This window comes from Pongo pygmaeus, chromosome 8 (assembly GCF_028885625.2).
Source record: "Pongo pygmaeus isolate AG05252 chromosome 8, NHGRI_mPonPyg2-v2.0_pri, whole genome shotgun sequence".
NCBI classification, from domain to species: domain Eukaryota; kingdom Metazoa; phylum Chordata; class Mammalia; order Primates; family Hominidae; genus Pongo; species Pongo pygmaeus.
Window position 1 is genome coordinate 19,171,804 of NC_072381.2, and position 25,782 is coordinate 19,197,585.

The 25,782-nt window shown below is 35.1% G+C and overlaps 1 protein-coding gene across 1 annotated transcript in view; it reads left to right on the plus strand.

Annotated features, from left to right (window-relative positions):
* The window catches only part of MALRD1 (MAM and LDL receptor class A domain containing 1), a 679,682-nt gene that overhangs the window by 10,150 nt on the left and 643,750 nt on the right, over positions 1-25,782 (plus strand). Inside the window, exon 2 of the mRNA XM_054503207.1 lies at positions 13,073-13,213. Within this exon, the coding sequence (XP_054359182.1) occupies positions 13,073-13,213 (141 nt within the window). The remainder of the gene's footprint in view (positions 1-13,072; positions 13,214-25,782) is intronic.

A 25,782-nucleotide genomic window follows, 5' to 3' on the forward strand; every position in this document is an offset into this window, starting at 1 on the left:
TATGGCACTGCACATAAAATATGAGATGGAATTATCTCTGTGTGTTGGGCTTATATATCACTTTTCTTTTTTGTATATCTTTATGATTTCAAATTTTCTAAAATAGTATCTATTATTTTTGGGGTTTTGTTTTGTTTTTTGAGATGGATTCTTGCTCTGTTGCCCAGGCTGGAGTGCAGTGGCATGATCTCAGCTCACTGCAACCTCTGCCTCCCGGTTCAAGCGATTCTCCTGCCTCAACCTCCCGAGTAGCTGGGACTACAGGTGCATGTCACTATACCCGGCTAATTTTTTTGTATTTTTCTTAGTAGAGATGGGGTTTCACTGTGTTGGCCAGGCTGGTCTTGAACTCCTGACCTCAAGTGATCCGCCCACTGTGGCCTCCCAAAGTGCTGGGATTATAGGCGTGAGCCACTGCGCTGACCCTCTGCATCTATTTTTTTTTTATAATGAAGATAAAATTATATTTTAAAATGATCTAATAAACAGCATTCCTATTAGCAGTTGTGCTTATTTTAGAAATGAAAGCAAGATAATATTAGGTATATATGCCATGTAAGAGGATTCATTTTCTTTCTTTCTCATTTCTATGTTTTTTCTCAAACTAATGAAAAAGGTTTTCTGTTGTTGTTGTTGTTGCAGATGTTATTTTTTAATCAGAGTAAGGAAATTGAGAATTTGCTAGTAAAATGATTTGTCAAAGTTATATTAGCAAAGGCAGTTAATATCGGCAAGAAAAGTGTTTATGTAACAGGGTTAAATCGTGCATTGTCTAGTCCTATTTGTGTTCAGAGTCTGGCACTTTTCCTTCCCCTACACAACTGCCCATCTGGGTGTCAATCTTTTTATTTTGTTTTGGAGCACAGTGTCTTGGCTCTCTTTTGTGATTTTGTGTGCATGTGCTTGTGTGTGTACCCACCAGTATCCACCGATGTTTCTGGTGTTGAGCCTTCTGCCCCATGCAGTTGTTTTATGTACGTTACCTTACAGCAGTAAGAGGAGCTCATTGTGGTTCCTCTGTGCCGGTGTTTCTTTGAAGGCAACAACTTTTCTGCAGGTTTGAGCTCAGCTTCCCTGCTGCTCCCTGATGCTGGCCTAGAAGTTGCTTAACCATCACACGAGGTGAACACAGTTCCTTTTTGATCTATTTTCTGGAAATCAGGTCCTTTTTTCTCTCTCTGGTCCTTTCCCCCTTAACTACTTCCTGCAAAGTCATGCCCATCTTTCCTGCCCTCTTCTCAGACCCCTTACCCTTGCCTGGCCTCCTAGGGATGGGGTCTCCTCACTCTCCCGTTATGGTTTTCCAATTCTAATTCCACGGAGTTAAGCCTATGCCCTCTGTTATTCAGACATATTAACTATTCAAGGACCAATTCTTAGTAAAAATTGGATAGTCTATTTTTCCTTGTATTTCATTTCTAATGGTTCTAACTTTCCTAGAGGCAATGACAAGAGACAGCTCACAGAGTAGAAGGTGAAGAAAAAAGAAAAACACTCTTTTTAAGATTTCAAGGTTTGTCGGCAAAGTTATCTACCTTGAAGATTCTAGAGTGTCAAAGCAGACTTATATCATGTGCAGCAGCACTATTCACAACAGTGAAGACATGGAATCAGCCTAAATGCCCATCAATGATAGACTGGATTAAGAAAATGTGAAATACTATGTAGCCATAAAAATGAATGTGATCGTCCTTTTCAGGGACATGGATGTAGCTGGAAGCCATTAACCTCAGCAAACTAACACAGTAACAGAAAACCAAATACCACATGTTCTCACTTATAAGTGTGACCTGAGCAATGAGATCACATGGACAAAGGGAGAGGAACAACACACACTGGGGCCTGTCAGAGGGTGGGGTGTCATCAGGAGGGAGAGCATCAGGAAGAATAGCTAATGGATGCTGGGCTTAATACCTAGGTGATGGGATGATCTGTGCAGCAAACCACCATGGGACACGTTTACCTATGTAACAAACTCGCACATCCTGCACATGTAACCCTGAACTTAAAATAAAAGTTGAAAATCAAAAAAAAAAAAAGAGGAAAAGAAATATTGCATTATAGTACAATTGGATATATAAACAATAGAACTGAGAAAACAGAAATAAATCCTCACATTTATGGTCAAACAGCAACAACAACAACCCCACCACACTGAACTCCTTGTCGAAACTTTTACTGATGTAGATTCTGAAAATTTTCCAGTGAACAAGGCATAGCAAATGAAATTTACAAGTACTTACTTGTAACTAGTATTTCAATGGTACGAATGTTTATTGGGAATTTTATTATTTATTTTAGTTAAAATAAACATATGTACTAAAGCTTTTTATTTTTTCTATGCTATCTTTTCTCCTTCCTTCAATGCCATTTTGTTATTATTTATTCAACGCTTTTTATTTCTATGCTATCTTTTCTTCTTCCCTCAATGCTATTTTTCTTCCAAGAGAGTTAATTTTAATCTTGTTCCCATGGATGGACTTCAGAGAGACCTTGCACTGGGTATGTCTTTTTTTTTTCCCCTTTTGGGATGTGTGTCTATTAGATTCCTTCTGTTATTTTGAAAACACTCTTCATAAAACACTTTTTATGTCAAATAATACCATTAGGAACTTTTCACTCTTGTCAATTGTTGCATGACTTAGATGCTGGGGTATAGAGTGGTATAATAGAAATCATTTTCTTTAATATATTTTGGTGTCTATAATTGCTTCCTAGTTGTAGACTGTTTTGTGTCATAATGGGCAATGGAAATATAAAAGAAAAGATGAACCATAAGTAATGTGGATTGTTCTTTCATCTCTGGGTGTGATGTGCAAAACTGGCAGTGCTTCCCACCTGTGAACACATGAAAGCATTGAACTGAGGAAGTGTTCTCAGCATATTCTGAAAATTGGCTGCACAGTGACTCTTCTAGGGGGAATCTAAAACTTTGCCAGAATTTTATTTTAACCCATCTTATAGGGTTTCTTATCACAATTCCAATAATAGATGCCTTGTATCAATTAGGGCAAATTTGGTGGGGTCATGTACCCTAGTGAGATTTTAATTTAAAAAAAGAATTATTTCTGTATGAAATTATACCATTCTTCCAGAACTGCAAACAGTTTCTCTAGTATTTTAAGGAGCTCATGAAAATGCAAAATAGTAACCCTATTCCATCAGGAAATTTACCTAGTTCTCCCACTTCTAGAAGACTGATTGGCAATTAGAGTGAATAAATATTTAATAGACTGGGTGGTAGTACTGGTTTACTGACTGACTTAGTGAATGGAGGAATATTCAGTTGCACTATTTTCTTTCACCATGGAGTTGGATAACACTACTCAGTCTTGCAATGTAGTCTGCTCGTATTTTGTGACTCAAGTGTGCAAACTGATATCACACAAGAAGAATATTCAGTTTGTGAGCTCCCTTTGAAGATTTCAAAGACAACTGGCAACATCAAATGGTGAATCATTTCTTCCAAAGCAAAATGTCTTCTGAGCCCATATCTGTACATAGATAGAACCCCTGCCATGCCTGTCATCCCATGTACGTTTTTCTGCTTATAAGCAAAAATGTTTGTAAATAAACATCATTTCTTCATGCACTTGTTGACACTTTAAGCTTGGCTAGGAATTCTGAGAGAAGCCTGACATTCTGTTTTGAAAGCTATCAAATCTATGAAGGCAAAGACCTTGAATCACATCTTTTAAATAAGTTTCCATCAGAGAAATATGAATAGAATATAATGTTCTCTACTACCCACAAATAATTGTGACTTTCCACTGGGTAAGTCTTGAAATGCTTGATTGAATTTGGAAAAGAAATTTTACTTATTTTGAGAGAAATTGAAAACCTATTTGGAAAAAAAAAATGACAGGAGTTCATTTGTTCATGAATTAGCTTAATGAAAAATTTGTCCATGCAAGAGATTAAACTTTCTATTTAGGGCCCTGTATTTATCCTTACAGAAACTACTGAAAAGCCATTACATCTTCTGGCCAAATTGCTACTCAGGAATAGGGAATTATTTCTAAACAGCCATATGACACTTCTAATACTTGAGTGAATACTGCTGTAAGCTGGAATGAATGCTATACCTTGTTAATATTTCTGCAAATATCGTCAGACACCTGCAAACACTGAAGACCTCCTTTGAAGGTTACGAATCCTCAGGCAATAATAAAGTTGAAACATGGTCTGGTAATCCTTTTTTCATTGATATAGATACCATTGATGACACAATCCTTGCCAAAGATGTTCTCAAGACTTGAGGATAAAGGCAACTGTATATGACAAGAATCCATCTGAAGGAATATTGGATAATTCTGGTGTGAGCTCTAACAGTACTCATTTAATTCACTATAGTGTACCTTTGTAACTTAGAGTTTTTATTGTTTATGTGTCAATGAAAATATTAAAATTAATTCAATGTAAAAGATAACAAATACATCCTTGATAAACACTAGTTAGTACTTTTAAATCAGCAAGCCAAATAGTAGCAGTCTTTCACTGACATTTATTCTTGAGAATTATGATATTTTACTTTCATTTAATTGGAATATTTTGGATTCATTTCATTCTTTTCAGGAACTGGCTGCTAATTTTTACATTAATTGAGAGTAAGGGAAATTATTTTTATGAAAATATTTTTGTATGTTATCTAAATGAAGTAAATGGTTTTCCAGAACAATACAATATTTTTATGAAAATATTTTTGTATGTTATCTAAATGAAGTGAATGGTTTTCCAGAACCATACAATGAATTGTATGTACAATTTTGTGTCAAGGCAATACATAGTGTGTTAGTCCATTTTGTGTTGCTATCCTAGAATCTTTCAGACTAGGTAATTTATTAAAAAAAAAAAGTTTGATCTGGCACATGGCTCTTCAGGCCACAGAAGCATGACACCAGCATCTGCTTGGCTTCTGGTAAGGAAGTTTCTACTTATGGCAGAAGGCAATGGGGGAGCAGATGTGTCACGTTGTGAGACAGGAAGCAAGGGAGAAGAGATGGTGCAAAGCTCCTTTAAACAACTAGCTCACTTGTGAACTAACAGGGAGAACTCACTCATTACCATGGGGAGGGCACCAAGCCATTCATAGGGGATTCACCTCCATGACCCAAACACCTCCTACCAGGCTCCACCTCTAACACTGGGGATCACATTTCAATGTGAGATTTGGAAGGGTCACACATCCAAACCGTATCACATAGCTTTCTTCAAAAAGGGATAAAACACACTCACAATCTTGGAAAAGAAGGAAACCACCTCAACATAATAAAACCAATATATGAGAAACCCACAGCTAACATCACACTCGATGGAGAAAGACTGAAAGCCTTTCCTTTAACATCAGGAACAAGACAGGAATGCCCATTTTTATCACTTCTATTTGGCATAGTTTTGAAAGTTTTAGACAGTGTAATCAGGCAAGAAAAATTTAAAGGCATTCAAATTGGAAAGGAAGAAGTAGAAGTATCTCTGTTCATAGACAACATGATCTTAAATGTAGATTCTATTTTTAAAAAAACCTGTTAGAACTTAAAAAACTCAGCAAAGTTGCAGGATACAAAACAAACACACAAAATTCAGTTGCATTTTAGTACACTAATGATGAACAGTCTGAAAATGAAATGAATAAACCAATTTCATTTACAATAGCAACAAGAAGAATGAAATACTGAGGAATAAAGTAGACTAAAGAGACAGAAATCTTTTATATTGAAAACTATGTCATTGTTGAAAGACATTTACAAAGATATAAATGGAAAAGATATTCTGTGTCCGTAGATTGGAAGATTTAATATTGCTAAGATTTCAGTACTACCGAAAGCAATCTACAGAGTCAGTGCAATCTCAGTCAAAATTTCAATAATTTTTCTTCTGTAAAAGTAGTAAAATTTATCCTGAAATTCATGTGGAATCTCAAGGAACCTCAAATAACCAATGAATAAACAAACAAACAAATAAATAAATACCTGGGAAAAGAAGAAAGTAAGAGGTCTAACACTTCCTGATTTCAAACCTTATTAAAAAGCTACAGTACCTGAGTGTAGTATTGACATAAAGACAGCCATCTAGACCATGGAATAGAATAGAGAGCCCAGAAATAAACCTTCAAATATATGGTCAAGTGAGTTTTGAGAAGGGACCCAAGACCAGTGGGGAAAGAACAGTCTTTTCAACAAAGGTGGTGGGAAAATTGTGTAGCCACAAGCAAAATAATTGGAGTTGGACCCTTACCTTATACCATATACAACAAGGTTCCTCAAAATGGATTGAAGACCTAACTATAAGAGCTAAAACTGTAAAACTTAGTAACATAGGAGAAAAGCTTCATAATATTAGATGTGCTAAAGATTTATTCAATATGACGCCAACAGCACAGGCAACAAAACAGATACACTGGCTTCATCGAAATTAAAAACTTCTATTCGTCAAAGGACAGTATCAACAGAGTGAAAAGGCAATCCACAGAGTAGTAGAAAATATTTGCAAATCATACATCTGATAAAAGGTTGATATCAGAATGTAAAAAGAACTACAGCTTAACAACAATGATAAAAAAACAAATAACCTAATTAAAAAATGAACAAAGACCTTGAATAGACATTCCTCAAAAAAGATATATAAATGTCCAATAAGCACATGAAAAGATACTCAACATTGTTCATCATTAGGAAAATACAAATAAAAACCACAGTGAGATACCACTTCACACCCATTGTGATGGCTATTATAAGCATCCAAAAAATCTCCTAGAAAATAATGTATTTAGGAAGATTTGCAGAAATTGAAACACTCGTGCTTTTCCGGTGGGAATGTAAAATGTTGTAGCCACTTTGGAAAACAGATGGCAATTCCTCAAAATATTAGAAATAGTATTACCATATGATATAGCATTTTCACTTCTTGATATATACCCCAAAGAAACCAAAGCAGGGAATCGAACAAGTATTTGTACACCCATGTTCACAGCAGTGTTGTTCACAATAGCCCAAAGCTGAAAACCACTCAAGTGTCCATTGATAGATGAATGGATAAACAAAATTTTATATGCTACGACATAGATCAACCTTGAAGACGTTATGCTAAGTGAAATAAGCAACTCACATACACACAGAAAAACATACACTATATGATTCCTCCTATATGAGTTACCTACATTACTCTAATTCATACAGACAGAAGGTAGAATTGTGGTTGCCAGGGGTTGAATAGGGAGAAATGGAAAGGTGGTGTTTAATGGGTACAAAGTTTCAGTTTTGCAAGATGGAACGACTTCTGGGGATAGATGATGGTGATGGTTGCTTAACAATGTGAATATACTGAATACCACAGAACTACACACTTAAAAATGGTTAAAATTACATGCCTGTAATTCCAACACTTTGGGAGTCCGAGGCTGGTGGATTCTTTGAACCCAGGAGCTCAAGATTAGCCTGAGTAACATGGCAAAACACCATCTCTACAAAATGCAAAAAATTAGCCAGGTGTGGTGGTGTGCACCTGTAGTTCCAGCTACTCGGGAGGCTGAGATGGGAGGATCACTTGAGCCTGGGGAGGTCAAGACCACAATGAGCCATGATTGCACCATCACAGTCCAGCCTAGGTGACAGAGCAAGGCCCTGTCTCAAAAAAAAAAAAAAAAGTTTATGTAATGTATATTTTACCACAATAATGAAACAAGAGTAGGACTCTGATGGGAAGACTACAACTGTACCTTATAGAACCTGTAAGAGGAAGAAAAATGTACATCATTAATATTGACCTGGGAAAATTTTGAAATAAGTGTGGTTTCTATCTCATCTCTTCCTTTGCTAGATTTTTCATAATTCTTACATTGTGTTCTGTCTTCTAAGAACATTATGTTGTGATGCTTTACCCAGACCATACTTTCCAGAGTTAATCCTGAGTTCTGGATTATCTGAGTTTCTTCACCATTACTACAATGAAAATGTATCCTACTCATTCCCATCTTTTCAAAAGCATGCCCCAAGCTGACTGTCACTTTGGCATATTATTTAATATTTTTCTTTCCATTATCGTGTTAAAGATCAAAACTATGAGGAATTCTTTAATGATTCTATAATGAGAGAATCTGACAACGTGGAACCCAACTCAGGAGATAATTGTGGCTTCCAAGCAACCTTTGCAATCCTCCCTCTGACTGCAGTACATCTGACCTTTGGGATTATAAAATTGAAAACAAAGTGATACGTTGCACGAGTTCAAAAAGTCCAGGAACTTGGATTCTACTGATAAGTTCCTGTATAGCACTCCTAATTGTGCATTATGTTGTCCAACTTTGGTGTTATTACTTCACACTATTTAGTGATGGCTGTAATCTACATTGTGACAGATTTTATTACATCAGATAGTTCCAGACTTGAATGTGGATGTGTGGCATATGAAGTTAAAAGGTAAACCAGCTATAATTCAAGGAAAATTATTCAAATTGTTTAAAATGTGCAATTCTCTATTGGGGAAAATGAGTACCTAGAAAACTTTCTGATGTATTTTTGAGTCATCTGGAAGTTATTAGAAATTTGGGATTGCTTTTTTTTTTTTTTTGGTAAGAATTAATTGAAAACCTGTGCTCATTAGATTCATTTTATAACAAAAAGAACCCCTGTTGAGACTATTTAGATGAGAAAATGTTTTATTTAGCCATTTTTTTTTAGTTCTTACACTAAAAAATTATCATTATCTTGTGTATTAAAAAAACAAAGAACATTGCAAACAGACATCAACTAAGTAATTGTATTGCAGGGAAATGGTATTTAAAAAATGTTTGACCACCTGTGTGAGAATGTGTGTACCTTTCATACACATAATTGTTGAAATAGAGTGATAAAATAATTTAGAATATTTTATAATCCTAGATCATTGTAAAAATTGTTGAGAACCAAAAGAAACTTGAAAATAGATACATACTTATGTCAATACATGCATAGCTAATTGAATCTCACATTCACACAAACACAAGTGACTATACAATTCAGTTCTTTTTTTTGTTCAACCGGATTCCCTGGATAACTAGGAGTCTATAAGGTAATAATTTGGATATTCCAGCTATCCTAAATATTTCAAAGGCCTTATAGAAATTGTATATTTAATCATAGTATGATTCATAGACTAATAGAATTTATTTGCTCTTGAAGAGAATGACATCAACTCTATCTGGAAATACTAGTTTCCTTAGGCTGACAAGGAGCTCTGTTAGATCTTTAAGTCTAGTTCAGTAATAAAAATGGGAGAGTGGATTAATAATTACTCCTCAGAGGAAAGCTTTAAGAGCTATGGTTCTAGAGTACAAAAACTTGTGTTCCACTCTCGACACTACCACTCACTAGCTCTTCTATCTTGAGCAAGTTACTTAGTGTCTGCAAGACATCATGTGAGTTATCTCATCTTTAAAATGGAAGAATAGGCTTGCTTCATGAGGCTTTCTTCTTGCTTCATATGAAGCTTTCTTCTTGCTTCATAAGAAATGTTACTTCGGCCAGACGCAGTGGCTCACACCTGTAATCCCAGCACTTTGGGAGGCTGAGGCGGGCAGATCACGAGGTCAGGAGATCGAGACCATCCTGGCTAACACAGTGAAACCCCATCTCTACTAAAAATACAAAAAATTAGCCAGGCATGGTGGTGGGCACCTGTAGTCCCAGCTACTCGGGAGGCTGAGGCAAGAGAATGGTGTGAACCTGGGAGGCGGAGCTTGCAGTGAGCTGAGATCGTGCCACTGCACTCCAGCCTGGGCGACAGAGTGAGACTCCGCCTCAAAAAAAAAAAAAAAAAAGTTACTTCAAGTGGAATCCCAGTGCAGACCAATTACCTCAATAAATTGTAGCAATGAGGATTCTTGTTATTATTATACAATACAGCTAGTTGGCAAATTTTTTTAAAAATAAGGGATCTAGGAGTAAAATTAACGAAGTAGGCCATGGTGATGAAGTAGGCTTCGTGGCATGTGATTGGCTGAATCCACAGATGCTGAACCCACAGACATGCAAGCCTCATTACCAATGGCCTGTTTTATTGATTTTACTCCTAGATCCCTTATTTTGAAAGATTTTGCCAAACAGCGGTGTTCTGTAATAATAAGATTCCTCATTGCTGCAATTTATTGAGGTAATTGTTTTGTGATAGAATGAAATGAAAATTATGTTCTTTTGACTGGGTTGCCAAGCACTGTTGAACTATTAACCAGCATGTTTGCTCCAGCTACAGCTAGTGCAACTAGTCAGGAAATGAAGGAACTTGTGAGAGTGATGCAGGCATGCAGTTGAGCCCTGAAATTAGGGCTTAGCCTGGGAGGGTTCTCAGATTCACCCAGGAAAGAATTCACTAAAAGAAGTTTCAGAGTCATAGTGGAAACGCTTTGGATATATAGTCAATTGTTCAACAATTATTAAAATCATGCTCAAGGTCTGCTTCTGTGCACGTGCAGAGTTCAAGTTCAATGCAATTAAAAGCCACTTTCTACTGCAACAGAGTTTTGTTCGAGTAATTAAAAAAAATGTGGAAATCTCAAAGCCAAGTGACTCTGGTGATGGAACAGAAAGTGTAAAATCTCCATGGTTTTTTAAAGTTTGTTCTTTCTACTTTATCCAAGCTCACTGTAGTAATCTTATTTTTAATCTGTTTTGTTAGGCAACTCTGAGTCAAACTTAAAAGAGGATTAGAGTTAAAGAAATTAGGAGAATATCTTTTGCTCCTTTTTACCACTGTGGAATATGTTATTCTGAACTGAAGGTTAAAAAAACGAGAAAGAAGAACAAAGCATTATGTAACATATATTGGCTACAGCAAAAGTATTAAATGTGAATTGTGGAAATTAAAAAAGAAAAATTCAGGCTGGGTGCAGTGTCTCATGCCTGTAATCCCAGCACTTTGGGAGGCGGAGGCAGGTGGATCACTTGAGGTCAGGAGTTCGAGATCGAGTTTTTTTGTTGTTCTAGAACAAAAAAAAAAAAGTTAAAAAAATTAATTGAGCATGGCAGCATGCACCTGTAATCCCAGCTACTCTGGAGGCTGAGGTAGGAGAATCACTTGAACCAGGAGGTGGAGGTTGTGGCAAGCCGAGAATGCACCACTGCACTTCAGCCTGGGGCGACAGAAAGAAACTCTGTCTCAAAAAAAACAAAATTCAGAGGTTAGCTGGTGCTGTTAAACATCAATCTTTTATTTTATTGAATTGTAGCTGCTTCATGCGGAGCAGGACTAACTCATAGGTAGTGCACCTGGAGCCATGCTTGCCGGGTGTTGGCAACTGCAGTTATACCATTGTTATTTATGTGCAAATTAAGGAGCAGATTAATGCAAATTGAGGGGCAGGCTATTTAGAAATCCGTAGAAAAGGGCCAGGTGCGGTTGCTCATGCCTGTAATCCCAGCACTTTGGGAGGCCAAGGCAGGTGGATCACCTGAGGTCAGGAGTTCAAGACCATCCTGACCAACATGGAGAAAACCCGTCTCTACTAAAAATACAAAATTAGCCGGGCATGTTGGTGCATGCCTGTAATCCCAGCTACTTGGGAGGCTGAGGCAGGAGAATTGCTTGAACCCAGAAGGCAGAGGTTGTGGTGAGCCAAGATCGTCCCATTGCACTCCAGCCTGGACAACAAGAGCAAAACGCCGTCTCAAAAAAAAAAAAAAAAAAGAAAAGGGAAGAAAGAAAGAAAGAGAAAGCAAGCAAGCAAGCAAGAAAGACATCTCTAGAAAGGGAGTGGTAACTTTTGGGTCATTGCCATGGCCTTTGGAAAATGTCATGGCACTAGTGGGAGTGTCTTATGCTAATGAGCAATTAGAGCATCTAGGGATTGTTTTTGTAGCTATCTGCTGGTTTCTGCCGGCTTCTTCACTTCATCCTGACTGGACCAGATCCTATTTTGGTTAGCAGGGTTGTGACCAGAAAACAAGTCCTATAATTCACCTACCCCAAAAAGACCATCTTCACAGTTGCTGAGGAACACAACCTGGGGAGGGACCATTTGTGGTTGAGATCATCTATTTTCAGAATGTGACATTCATAGACATTACATGGGTAGGTATTGTGAACAACCATGTGCTCCACTTCTTCTGTTTCTCCCTAGTCTCTTGGATGTTGGATCACCCAGAGAAAGAGTCAGAAATGTCTTTGTTGTGATTGTAAACACTAAACTTTCCTCAAACGCAGATTCAATGATGAGGTGCTGTACTTAATTTCAGGAGTATATCTCAGCCACTGATGGTTGAGTTTCCATCAGAGGGGTCTCTGTGATTTGATCTGCCCAAACCTGAAATTCTGATATGCCTGCATGGCACGAAGGTGGAAGCTGAGTTTTAAGATGTAACCTTAATAATAATTCCTTATATGTTATGGTACCTAAGAGTTGTAAGGTACAATGGTCTCTTGCTATCCATGGATAGCAAGTCTGTGATATAAAATGATGAATTTGCATATAACCTATATCCTCCTGTATACTTTAAATCATCTCTAGACAATTTATAATACCTCAGACAATGTAAATATTAATACTGTGTAAATAGTTGGTATTCTTTAGGCAATAACAAGAAAAAATCTGTACGTGTTCAGTACAGATGCAATTTTTTTTCCCAAATATTTTTTATCTGCCATTGATTGAATCCACAGATGAGGAATTCATAGACACAGAGGGCCAACTGCATTTTTATATGTATTGTATCATAGATCTTCGTAGCAATTTTTTGAGAGACACCGGACAGGATGTTATTGTTCTAATTTTGCAAGTAAAGAAAAGGCTTGCTATGGTTGAATAGTTAAGCTAAGACACTCAGTTAATAAGAATCAAAATCCGGATTAGGTCCTCAGTCTTCTGATCCTATGTCGTGTGGCATTCTTTCTATTAGAACACACTGTTTTTCGTTGTGGTAACTTATTAGAATATTGGATGCATAAAAAGCTTTGCATTAATAAAGTAGACTTAGACTTATAAGGAATAATCTTTATGTTGACTTATGTTTGTCACTTGTTGCTAAACTTTATTTTTCTGCTATTGTCTTATTTTTTAAAAAGCTAAACACAGTTGTGAAAACCAATTTTTCTTCTTTCTCATTAGGTTGGAATTATGAAAGATGTGATTTTGAGGATGGTCTCTGTAATATGGCTCAAGATCAGAGTCTGCAACCTAGTTGGACAAAGAGAAATGGGATGACTGGTCTATCACCTCCATTTTATGATCACAATGGTGATGTGTCTGGTAAATGTTTTAAATTTATTTTCTCCCTTCTCTCCCTTCCTCCTTTCCTTCCTTCCCTCCCTTCCTTCTTCGTTCTTTCCCACCTCCCTTTCTTCCATTCCCTGCCAAATGTTTAATTAGGGAAGCAAAATCTTGTCTGATACTTACATATTTGTAGTTAAAATGTCTAATTTTATGCATTCTTTAACCAGTTTCAAAATATTTATGATTTTAAAATATCACATCAGAGTCTCATAATTGGGTTCCTTGGATTCCAATAGGTCTATTTAGAGAATAATTGGGATTTTCCAGTTTTTCTTATTCTTTATGGAAATTGTAAAACATAAATGGGACAATATACCTAGATTAATTAGTCAAATTACTTTTATTTTGGCTGGACTGATTTCAGCTCTGTCTAGTACCACTTGTTTAATCAAGTTGACTAGAAAGCTCTGCTGAACTGCTCTCTAGACTTTGAGGTAGCTCTGGAGCCAGAAATTTCTTCATTTATTAACTAATAAACTCCATTCATTCAACATTGGGTACCGGGTGTTTAAGATGTATTAGGGAGGAAAAATGGACTCCATACCTGCCCTCATCTGATAGGTTTACACGTGGTAGAAAAAGGGGTAATACATTTCCTTGCATAACTAAAAGCTAGTTATTTTTATAAGTGATACTTCCCTCAAATAAATTCAATTCAATGTTAAAATATGTTTTTTGCCCTGGAGGTAATTTGAAACAAGCAAATGTTCAGGCATTGGATGTTAGTTTGGCAGTGTTTTCATAAATATTACACAAGCAGATTAGACTCCCCGGTCTGTCCCTCCCTAGCTGTAAAATCTTAAATTAAGTTTTGAGCCTTAGTTTTCACAATTTTAAGAGGGGAAATAATGATGCCAAATTTTTAGGATGGTTATTTTAAGAACTACATGAAAAATTGCTGATAGAGATTATAGAAAACCTGGCACTCAAAAATTGATGTTTAGTCCATTTCTGAATAATTTTGGTGTTGCTAATGTTACCTCTAAATTGATAAGATGGAGTTTCTTAATTTGGCTTTAATGTCAAAAATTACTTTTGTTTAGAATTCTTAACCATTTTTAGGAATCAGCCAGTTTTATTACCAAAAAGGGTCCAGCTTCACAAATAGTAACAAGCACTAATTGCAACATAGGAAACTTTTATTACAGATTTAGTTATGTTAGATGGTCTTATTGAATCTTGCTCCCAACCTAACGGCCATTGCAGTCTTACAGATTGCTGATTCCATATGTCTCTCCTTTGTTTCTTTCTTTTACTCAGAAGGTTTTTCACAGCACATATTAATTTACTGTAGAATTTTGTTTGTCAGTGGCTCTTACTGAATTCCTCTTGCTTGCCTCCTTACTGTGGAGTTAAATAGCTTCAGAAGACACTGTGCTTCCCAATTTTCTTCTCTCTTTCTTTTCTGCCATTTTCCCTCATTTTTTTATGCATATTTTTAATTGCCTAGTCAAGAGGTAAAATGGGGCAATTCACATCGAAACTGAGATGTTGTATAGGCAGATACCATAGAATGATATCATCTGGGTTTACTTAAAATCTCTGGAGTCAGACTAGATGGGTTTGAATCCTAGCCCTGCCAATCAGCTAGTTTTGTAGTTTCAATTTCCTCATCTGTAAAACAGAGATAATAATAATGCAAGCTGCATAGGAAAAAGAGACAAAATATTGCCTGCATAACTCATTGAAGGCTGGTAACTTTGGTAATAGTCATGCATCTCTTACAAATACAATTGAATGTTAACATGTAAGTAGTCTCTAGCAATAATTTTAAGTAAGCAAGTGTTCTGGCTGTAGATATTAGCTGTTGGAACATATTTATAGACAAATGGTCTGAATCCTGTCTTTACTCAAAAATTCTTATTTCATAAGTATTAACCAAAATTTGATTAACTTACTCTTGAAATGATTTGCCAGTGCTCCAAAATTATATTTTTCATTATGTAATCAATGCCTTGAGTGGCAAGTTTGAGAATCCATTAAAACATTAAAAACATCACTGTTGTCAATATGTGAAGTCTAGTAAAGCTCAGGGAAAGAATGATTGAAATGTAGTACTGATTTTTAAAAGAATGTAACATTGCATATAGATAAAATATTAGTACTACAACAAAATCAAAAACATCTTTGTAAGGATGGTGAAACTACTTTTAAAGATGGGAATGCAAATATGAAAGTTTTAAGTAATTCTGGAGTTCATTTGATATTAAAGGTGATAAAGGGGTTTTTAAATGTATAATTCACTTTAAGTCTACCAAAGATTAAAAAACAATTTATTTGAAAAATATTTCCCATTATGCCACAGATTATTATTTCCTAATTTGGGCATTTAAAATCAGTTTTAAATGAGGATATTAGAGCTTTTGTTATTCTGATCAATTGTTAGATCTAAAATTCATATATTATGAAACATGTACACTATTAAACACCATCCCATATTTTTATTTTGTTCTATAGTGTTCACATATATTGGTTCTATAATCTCTATATATTATGAACCCTACAAATCAATGTTATAATATTTGCTTTAGACAGCATTAAAAATAAATTTAAAAGAAGATATTCTTTTGTCATATTTATTATTTGCAGCACTCTTTATTTCTTCTACCTATCTGAGTTTGTCTCTGGTATCATTTCTCTTCAGCTTGAAGAAATTCCTTTAGTATTTCTTGTAGTGCAGTTCTGCTGGTGTTAAATTATGTTAGTTTTTCCCCGTGAAAATATTTTTATTTTGCCTTCATTCTTGAAATGTATTCCTACTGGATATATATTTTTTCATGTTCTTTTTTTTTTCTTTTAGTGCTTTAAAGGCATTATTTTGCTGTCTTCACCTAGTTTCTACTATGATAGCCACAATTTCTTTTTTTTTTTCTGTGTGTAATATATCTTTGTTGTTTTGATTCTTTCAGAATTTGGTCTTTATTTTTGGATTTCAGCATGAACATTTTAAATTTTATCATACTTACGTTAACTAAACTTCTTGAATCTGAAATGTACGCTGTCTGCCAATTTTGAAAAGTATTTTGCTTTTGTTTATTCAGATATTTCTTCTGTCCCATTCTCTCATTTCCTTTTTGTATTTCAATCATCAATGTGTTAGTCTGTAAGTCTAACATGCTGTTAGATGAAATCTCTCCATATATTTTGATTTTGTTTTCTGTTTTTCAGAGTGCATAATTTCAATTGATCTATCTTCAAGTTCTGTGATTTTTTCCCTTGTTACCTTCATTCTACTGATAATCCTATCCAGTGATTAAAAAAGAAATCAACCACAGATGCTCCTCAAATTATAATAGGATTATGTCTCAATAAATCCATCATAAATTGAAAATGCATTTAATACACCCAACCTACTGAGAATCATAGCTTAGTCTATCCTACCTTAAACTTGCCAAGAACATATACATTAGCCTACGGTTGGGTCAAATCATCTAACACAAGCCTATTTCATAGTAAGTATTGAATACCTCATGTAATTTATTGCATATTGTACTGAAAGTGAAAAATGGAGTGGTTGTGTCCCTCTGAAGATATATCACTTTTTCACCATCATAAAGCAGAAAAATCCTAAGTGGAACCACTCACTGTAAGTCAGGGATTGCCTGCATTGTATTTTTCAATTCTAAAATTTTTAATTGGTTGTTTTAGTTTAAAAAAGTTCTCTGTTATCTTTTCATTCATTTTAAGAATATTTTCCCTTACTTCATTGTGCATAATTACAATGGGAGTTTTAAAATCCATGCGTGCATCATCTCAGATTTACCTGCTGCTGATTAAATTTTCCGATGTATGATTATGTTGTCCTAGTTCTTTGTCATGTAATTTTGAATTTTATCCTGGATGTGTGAATGGAGGCTCTGGGATGCGTTATGTATATTTTTTCAAAGCATGGTGATAATTTGTTTAAGCAGATGATTAAGTTGCATAGACTCAAATGACAAACTTTTTTTTGTTTGTTTGTTTGTTTTCCGGAGACACAGTCTGGCTCTGTTGCCCAAGCTGGAGTGTAGTAGTGTGATCTCAGCTCACTACAGCCTCTGCCACCCAGGTTCAAGCAATTCTCCTGTGTCAGTCTCCTGAGTAGCTGGGATTACAGGCATGTGCCACCACTCCTGGCTAATTTTTGTACTTTTAGTAGAGATGAGGTTCTCCATGTTGGCCAGATTGGTCTCGAACTCCTGGCCTCAGGTGATCTCCCCACCTCAGCATCCCAAAGTGCTGGGATTATAGGCGTGAGTCACCAGGTCCAGCCTCAAATGACAAACTTTTGTATGCTGTGGGCAGCAGTCAAAATATCAATTCAATTCCTCTAGGCTTAGCTGCTAGAAGGGCTCCCTACACATGCAGGTTTCCATTTTGGCCAGAGACTTGGACAGAGATTATTCATAGAAAATGGGGCACTCATTTTTTTTCTGGCTCTCTTCTTTATAGAATTTCTTTTTTTCTGTCATACCTGGCTATTCCAGGCTGCCCTTCCTGGTTCCTCAGGCCCAGGAGAGAGCAGCCCTTCTCTCAGAGTTTTCGCCTTGCACTCCACCTGCAGCTGCAGCCGGACCCTATGCCAAAGGCTGGCAGAATTGAATTTGCTGTGATCCCTTCACCTAAGTTCCCTATCCCTTAAAAATAATGCCTCTTCTCTTTATCTCGAAGTCCTCTTGTGGTCCCAGCTTATAGATTTTTCTTGTTTTTCTAATGTAATCATTATGTTCATCACTGAGTTTCCCAGCTGAGTGAATACCAGCATCTCCTAAGCTGTTCTATGCTGCCCTTTCTGAAGGGAAACTGAGCCATAATCCATTCCTAAGTAATAGGTAGGCTCTGCTACATACAGGGTGAGTTGGGTTCTTTTATTAAGAAGAAACTGTGAAAGACCAAACATGGAGACAAGAATTCCACTTTCTCACTCTGTAGATTACGTTTCTGCAGCCTCTGTAGTCTGAATATCTGTTTATTTTTAAATCAATGAAAATTTAATGTCCATTTATTCCTTTCTATATTTGCTTTGAAAACTCTTTACTGAACATCTGTATTGCTCCGCATGCTCTTCCAGGACCTGAAGATATAAAAGTGAACAAGAATGCAGCTCTTGTCCCTGGTGAACTTGCAATCTGGTGATAGAGACATAAACAATATACACGTACTTATGATTACATATTAAAAGTTAGAAAAAAGCAACCAGCAACCATTTTCTTATTTGCACGTACACATTTCAAAGCTCACAATGTGACAAGGATACGATGTGTGTGTTTTCCAGATGTTGCTGGGGAGCATCTATATTGTTTGTAATCTGAGAAATTTCCATTGATCAACTCATCTATTCCAGGCATCTGCACGCTCTTCATTGAAAGGGCTGATAGTAAATATTTTTGGCTTTTTGGGCCATATGGTCAATGTCCCAAAAACTCTACTCTGCCATCTACACTATAAAAATAGTCATATATACACAACACATAAAGCATGGCTGTGTTATGTTAACCTTTTATTTATGAACATGGAAATGTATAATTAATATCATTGTTACATGTTTTAAAATACTTATTTTTTCGAATTTTTTTAATGATTTAAGCATGTAAAAACACTTCTTAACTCATAGGATATGCAAAATTAGGTGGCAGGTGGATTTGTCTGTGGGTTACAGTTTGCTGCCCCCATGTCTGTTCACAATAAACATTAATTGAGCATTTTATGTCTGACACTATTCAATATTGGACATAAATGAATAAAGAATATAATTCTTCCTCTAAGAACACAGATACATTATAATCTTAATTTTAGTGCCCAGTGTTCACATTTATAGCAAACATAAGTGAAGCAAACTTTATTTCTGTATCAGAATCAGCTTTATTATGCTATTATTTAAACATGTATCTGAACTTTCAATTAAGGGGGAAATTTTGTTATAGCAGTCAAACCTCTTTCTTTAAAATAAATACTTTTAGTACTTATTTGTACTGAGAGTACAAACAAGATGTGTTAACGAAATGGAATTACAGTGTCTTTTTTTCCACCTACCCCTCCTCCCCTTTTTTTTTTCTTTTAGACAGAGTCTCACTCTGTCACTCAGGCTGGAGTGCAGTGGCATGATCTCGTCTCACTGCAACCTCCCCCTCCCGGATTCAAGCAATTCTCCTGCCTCAGGCTCTTGAGTAGCTAGGATCACAGGCATGTGCCACCATGCCCGGCTAATACTTATATTTTTTATTAGAGATGGGGTTTCACCATGTTGGCCAGACTGGTCTTGAACTCCTGACCTCAAGTGATCTGCCCACCTTGGCCTCTCGAAGTGCTGGAATTACAGGCGTGAGCCGCCACACCAGGCCTCTTAACCCATTTTTAATATGGTAGTTGTGTTATTTTAAAAGTAAAAATATTAAAATAAAAATTTATTATAAATGTATATTTATGTTGTTAGATTTATATATGCTGATTATTATTGTTAATTTTAATGCAAAAGCTTTTATTAATTCCAGTGTGTAAGACATCATGATAATGTTGTTAAGATAATAAAGACTACAGGTTTATCATCCCTTATCCAAAAATCTGAAATCCAAAGTGTTCCAAAATTGGAAACTTTTTGAGGGCAAATATGATGCCACAAGTGGAAAATTCCACACCTGACGCCTTTGGTTTCTGATGGTTTAATGTGCAGAGACTTTGTTTTATGCACAAAATTATTTTAAAACATTGTACAAAATTACCTTCAGGTTATGTGAATAAGGTGTATATGAAAAATAAATGAATTTTATGTTTAGACTTGCGTCCCATCTCTAATGTATGTGCAAATATTCCAAAATCTGAAAAAATCTGAAATCCAAAACACTGCTGGTCCCAAGCATTTTAGGTAAGAGATACTCAACCTGTATTAAGTTACAGGCTATATATCAAGGTGTTTGTGATCTCTTTGAGACACATGTTTGGGAATAAAACAATTACTTATTGGGAGAAAGAAAAAGGTACAAAATTTGGGTTTGAATAAATTTCTCTGAGACTAGAGACAAACTCTGACTCCAGAAAGTGAAAGAGCATTTGAGAAAATAGTTGAAAGATGAGTAGTATTTCAATGGATGGAGAGATGAAAGAAGTGGTATTTCAAATGGAAAGAACCACATAGGACCAGGTGGAGATAGCTGCTGTGCTCAGGCGATGACATAGAAGTCTACTATGACTAGAAATGACTAGAAACAAAGAAGATAGGCTAAAAGTGTATGTTGTGAATGTCAAGAATTGTGTCCTCCAAAGGTTACTGATTTTGCTCACCTGAACTGTTTCCTTGCCTTCTTTTTCTTCCTATACCCAAACTCCTTCACAGTTGACAATCCTATTTCTGCCACTGTCCAACCAGGCAGCAGAAATGAGAGACATTGATGGATGTTATGGCAGTGGTTGAGGAATAGTGTAAGGAATTTCAAGGGCATGCATATTTTGAGCTTAATGATTCCTTCTGTCTCAAGCCATATTTTCCAGAGAGCTTTAGTTTCTTGCACAAATTCTTTCATTGTTAAGCTAATAATGCCAAGGTCCTTGATGTCTGTGTGTTTGTGTGTGTGCATGAATTTGAAATGGGTGAACTATATGAGATTTTCATAGTCACTCAACAATGTTGACATCTTTTGTGTATTGGATAATATATTTGTTCTATTTTTTCATTTATTTCAAATTCAGAGTTATATGTCAGTGATGGAATCATAGTTGACAACTTAGATACTTATTTGAATTAACTGATACCATATCAATGAAGTTTTGCAATGGAATATTAATAGTCAAGCTGTCAGATATCTTAGAGTATTGATGAGAGCTAAAAATGATACATTCTCTAATTTCTCTATTGAAAAATAGAAATATTTTTCTATGCATCATTTGCTTTTCATTTGGCAGCAAATTTATTTTTATAGGCAGATGGCTTGATTGTTTGTTAAATTTATAGATGGATATATTCTTCAAATTAATTTAGACACAATTGAAAAAAATTCACGCTCAACAGAAGTACATAAAAATCCTATAATACTATATTAAAATAAATATATTACAAATTTCAAAAGATATATCTTTTGAACCATGGTCATTTGACTGAGATTCTGTCAAATGAGGGTGACCATGATATTTTACTAATGAAATTGATTTGAACATACCCAGTAGATGTCAATTATCTGCATATGAACTCTGATAAGTATGATGAACGCTCACTTTGATTTCAAGTATCTTTCAAGTGAATTAGTCCAGGAAGCTTAAAGAGACTCAAACTACTTTAGGCTTTACAGATTTTGATCAATACCGTGGAATATTGCAAATGGAAAAAGAGAATCAAATTATTGTCTACCTAATTGTGGCAGGCAGATTATAAAATCTGCCCCTGCCCCCAATTTCCTATCCTCTGGTTATTCAATCCAAGACTAATCTGGCCACAGCTGTGAAGAGATTTTGTAAATGGGTTACTAATCAACTGACCTCAAAATCGAAAGATTATCTTGGACTGTTCAAGTGGGCTCAGTGTAATCACATGAGCCCTTAAAAGCAGAAGTGGAAGGCAGGAGAACTGAGGCAGAAGGGAAGATTAGAGAGATTTGAAGTTTGAGGACTTGACCTGCATTGCTGGCTTTGGAAATGAAGAAAGGGGATCACAAGAAAGTAATACAGGGGCCTCTAAAAGTGGAGAACAATCACTGGTTAACAGCCAGCAAAGACACAGGGATCTCAGTCTCAGGGCTACGTGGAATTGAATTCTTAGGGCTACGTGGAATTGAATTCTTAGGGCTGCGTGGAATTGAATTCTGCCAACCACTTGAATGAGCTTGAAAGCATATTCATCCTCAGGGTCTTCAGAAAGGAGTACAGACGACCCTCACTTCCATTTCAGCCTTTTGTGCATCTAAGCAAAGAACCAGCTAAGCCACACCGTGCCTGGACTTCTGACTTACAGAAGCTGTGAGATAATACATTTGTGTTGTTTTAAGCCAGTAGGTGTATAGTAATTTGTTATGGAAGCAATGGAAAATGAGTACACTAATATTCAAAGTTTTTAGGGGAAGAAAGGTTTATATTTTCTTGATTGTCTATTCTTGCTAATAACGAACATTTGCAGCGAGTAAAATCTCCATTTTACTAAGTAAAGAGGAACAATTCTAAAAGTTATCTGGAGACCTGGATTCTCCTTAAACACTGATTAATGGTATGATTTGGGGGAAAATCCCTGGGCTTTCCTTTTTCTCTTTTACATGGCTCCAGTTCCTCCAGTTTTTCATTTATGTGTTTATTTTTTTTATTCTTACCCCATCTTCATTGCTTCCCTTTAGATCATGCCAGAAATTAAGGATCTGTCTTCCATTAATGCCACTTGCCCCTACTGTCCTAGCCTGTGTAATTTTGATAAAGTCAAATTTAATTATCTACCTAGCCATCATCTATCTATCTATCTATCTATCTATCTATCTATCTATCTATCTATCTCTCTCTCTCTCTTCCATCTATCTATGTACTTATTTATTTATTTACTTCTTTATATGGATGCTCTTGTTTTAGGTGTTACATCTAAGAAACCATTGCCTAATCCAAGGTCATAGACTTACACTTATAGTTCCTTGTAAGAGTTTATATCTTATACTTAGGTCTTTAATCCATCTTTAGTTAATTTTAATATGGTATGAGGTATCCACTTTTGCATGTAGCTATCCAGTTGTCTGAGCACCATATATTGAAAAGTCTATACTTTCCCCACTAAATTATCTTAACACGGTCAAAATTCATAGATGTGTTGGTTTACTTTTGAACTCTCAATGTGATTGCATTGATCTTTCTGCCTGTGCTTATGACAGTACCACACTATCTTCTTGATTACTGCAGCCTTGTACTGTAGTTTGAAAGGAAGTCACTAAGGAAGAGTAAGTCTTATAATTTTCTTATTTTCTTTCAAGAGTTTTTTGTCTATTCTGTGTTTCTTCCATTTCCATATGTATTTTAGTATTAATTTGCAAATTTCTGCAAAAATGGTGGTTGGAATTTTGAGAGGAATTGCATGAATTGGTAGATCAATTTGGTAACTATTGTCATCTTAACAATATTAAGTTTTCCAGGCTATTATGCATCATGTCTTTCCATTTACTTAGGTCTTCTTTGATTTCTTTCAACACTGTATTTTTAAAATTTTTATTGTACAAATCTTGATTTTTACTTATTAAAGTTATTCCTAAGTCTTTTATTGTTTTGGAGGCAACTTTAAATGAGATTTTCTTGATTTTATTTTAGATTGTTCCTTGCCAGTGTATAGAAATGAAACTGGTTTTTGTGTATCGATTTTATATCCTATAAACTTACCAACTTTTAATTTTTACATCATTTATTTTCAGTCACAAAAGTTATTAAATGACAATCCATTATACTCTCATCTAGGGATTGAGTCAATGTTTTGTCTAATTCTGTAGATTTACAGAATTTGTGTTTTGCTTAGGAAACCCTGCTAAACATAAAGCCTGGTAATCTGTCACAAACCAGTGTGTTTATATGTGTTTTTAAAATTCCCTTAGGTTAACAAAAAGAAATGTCTGCCGTTTTTTTGATAGTGCACACCCAATTCAGGGAAGGCATTTGAGAAATCTCAATAATAGTGACAGTCAGGAGGAAACTTTTTTAAGTATTGAGAAATTATTAATGCTGACCCTAAAGGTTGCCCTGATTCAAGAGTTTGGAGTTTGGAATCATGTTTAGAAAAGAACACTAGAGAGGGACAATTTTCAAACAAGATGATATGGATAATTTCTAACAGGTGTCTGAAGTCCTTGTTTTTACAGTAGAGTCTAAATCTACTATAAATCTAAATACACTAAATAAAGTATACTTAATAGGTATTGTAGAGTAACTGATGACCTGCTGGAGTGACACATCATTTAAGGGTTCCTGCTCCAGATTCAGACAGGTACAGATTTCTTCCCAGTTCCTCTACCACCTATCAGTTGTTTAACCTTGTTAACTGATTTTTACATTATTTAAGTCTTAGTTTTCTCATTTGTAAACTAAGAGATGATGATGATAATAAAATTCACTTAATTATACTATTTTCCAAGTAATGCATGGTTTTCATTCTTCAAACCTCAAAGCAAAACCCATAAAGTAATTTTATTTCCCTTCTTACATGAAAACGAATTTGTAGTTCTTGATGCTATTATTATGAAGATTTAATGAGATAATTCATAAAAGTTGCTAGCCAAAAAATGGTACGTAGTAAATAGTTAATAAACGTCAGCTATTATCATTAGGATTTAAAGTTTTTTTTTGAATTTTACTTTTTATTTATTTATTTTTTATTATACTTTAAGTTCTAGGGTACATGTGCACAATGTGCAGGTTTGTTACATATGTATACATGTGCCATACTGGTGTGCTGCACCCATTAACTTTTATTATAAGAGAGTGTTAAGACTGTCATATCTTTTTTTGCATCTATTGACATGGTCATGTGGTTTTTGTTCTTTACTTGATCAATATGGTGTTTGTACTGATGAATTTTTATGTGTTGAACCAATTTTGCATTCCTAGGATAAATTCCACTTGACCATGGTGAAAAATTTTTAAAATGTGTTGCTCGATGTATATTCATCAGTTATGTTGGTCTGTTGTTTGCTTTTCTTGTGATGTCTTTGTCTGGTTTTGGTTTATTAAGGTAATTGTGGCCTTATAGAATGAGTTGGGAAGTGTTTCTTCCTCTTTTGTTTTTTATAAGAGTTTGTGAAGTATTAGTGTTAATCATTTAAATGTTTCATATAATTTACTAGTAAGCCTTTTGTGCTGGAGCATTTGTTTGTGGAAAGATTTTTGATTACTGATTCATTCTCTTTTCTTGTTACAGTCTATTTGGATTTTTTATTTCTTCTTTAATTGGCTTTGGTAGTTTGTGTTTCTAGGTATTTGCCCATCTCTTCTAGGTTATCTAATTTGGTAGCATGAAATTATTGATAGTATTCCCTTGTAATTCTTTTTATTTATGTAAGGTTAGAAGTTCTGACCCTTGTTCACTCTTCATTTTAGTAAATTGAGTTTTTAATTTTATTTTTTCTTGGTTCATCTAGTGAAAAGTTTATCAATTTTATTGATCTTTCCAGGAACTTTTGTTTCTTAATTTTTTTGTTGTTTTTGTATTTTCTATTTTATTTGTTTCTTCTCTAATTTTCCTCCTCTGCTTGCTTTGGGTTTAGTTTTCTCTTCTTTTAGCTTCTTATTATTAATGTTGAGATCTTTCCTTGTTTAAATTTAGGCATTTACAGCTATACATTTCTTACCAAGCACTGAAATAACAGCATCCCATCCATTTTTATATGTTGTATTTTTATTTTCATTTATTTAAAGTATTTTCTAACATCTCTTTGGATTTCTTCTTTAGCTATTGGTTATTTAGGAGACTGTTATTTAATTCTACATATTTGTGAATTTTTCTGATTTCATTCTGTTATTAATTTAAATCATTCTGTTATTTCTGGAGAACATATGTGTATGATTTGTATGCTCTTAAATATATTGAGATTTGTTTTCTGACCTAAAATATTATCTTTCTTGGAGAA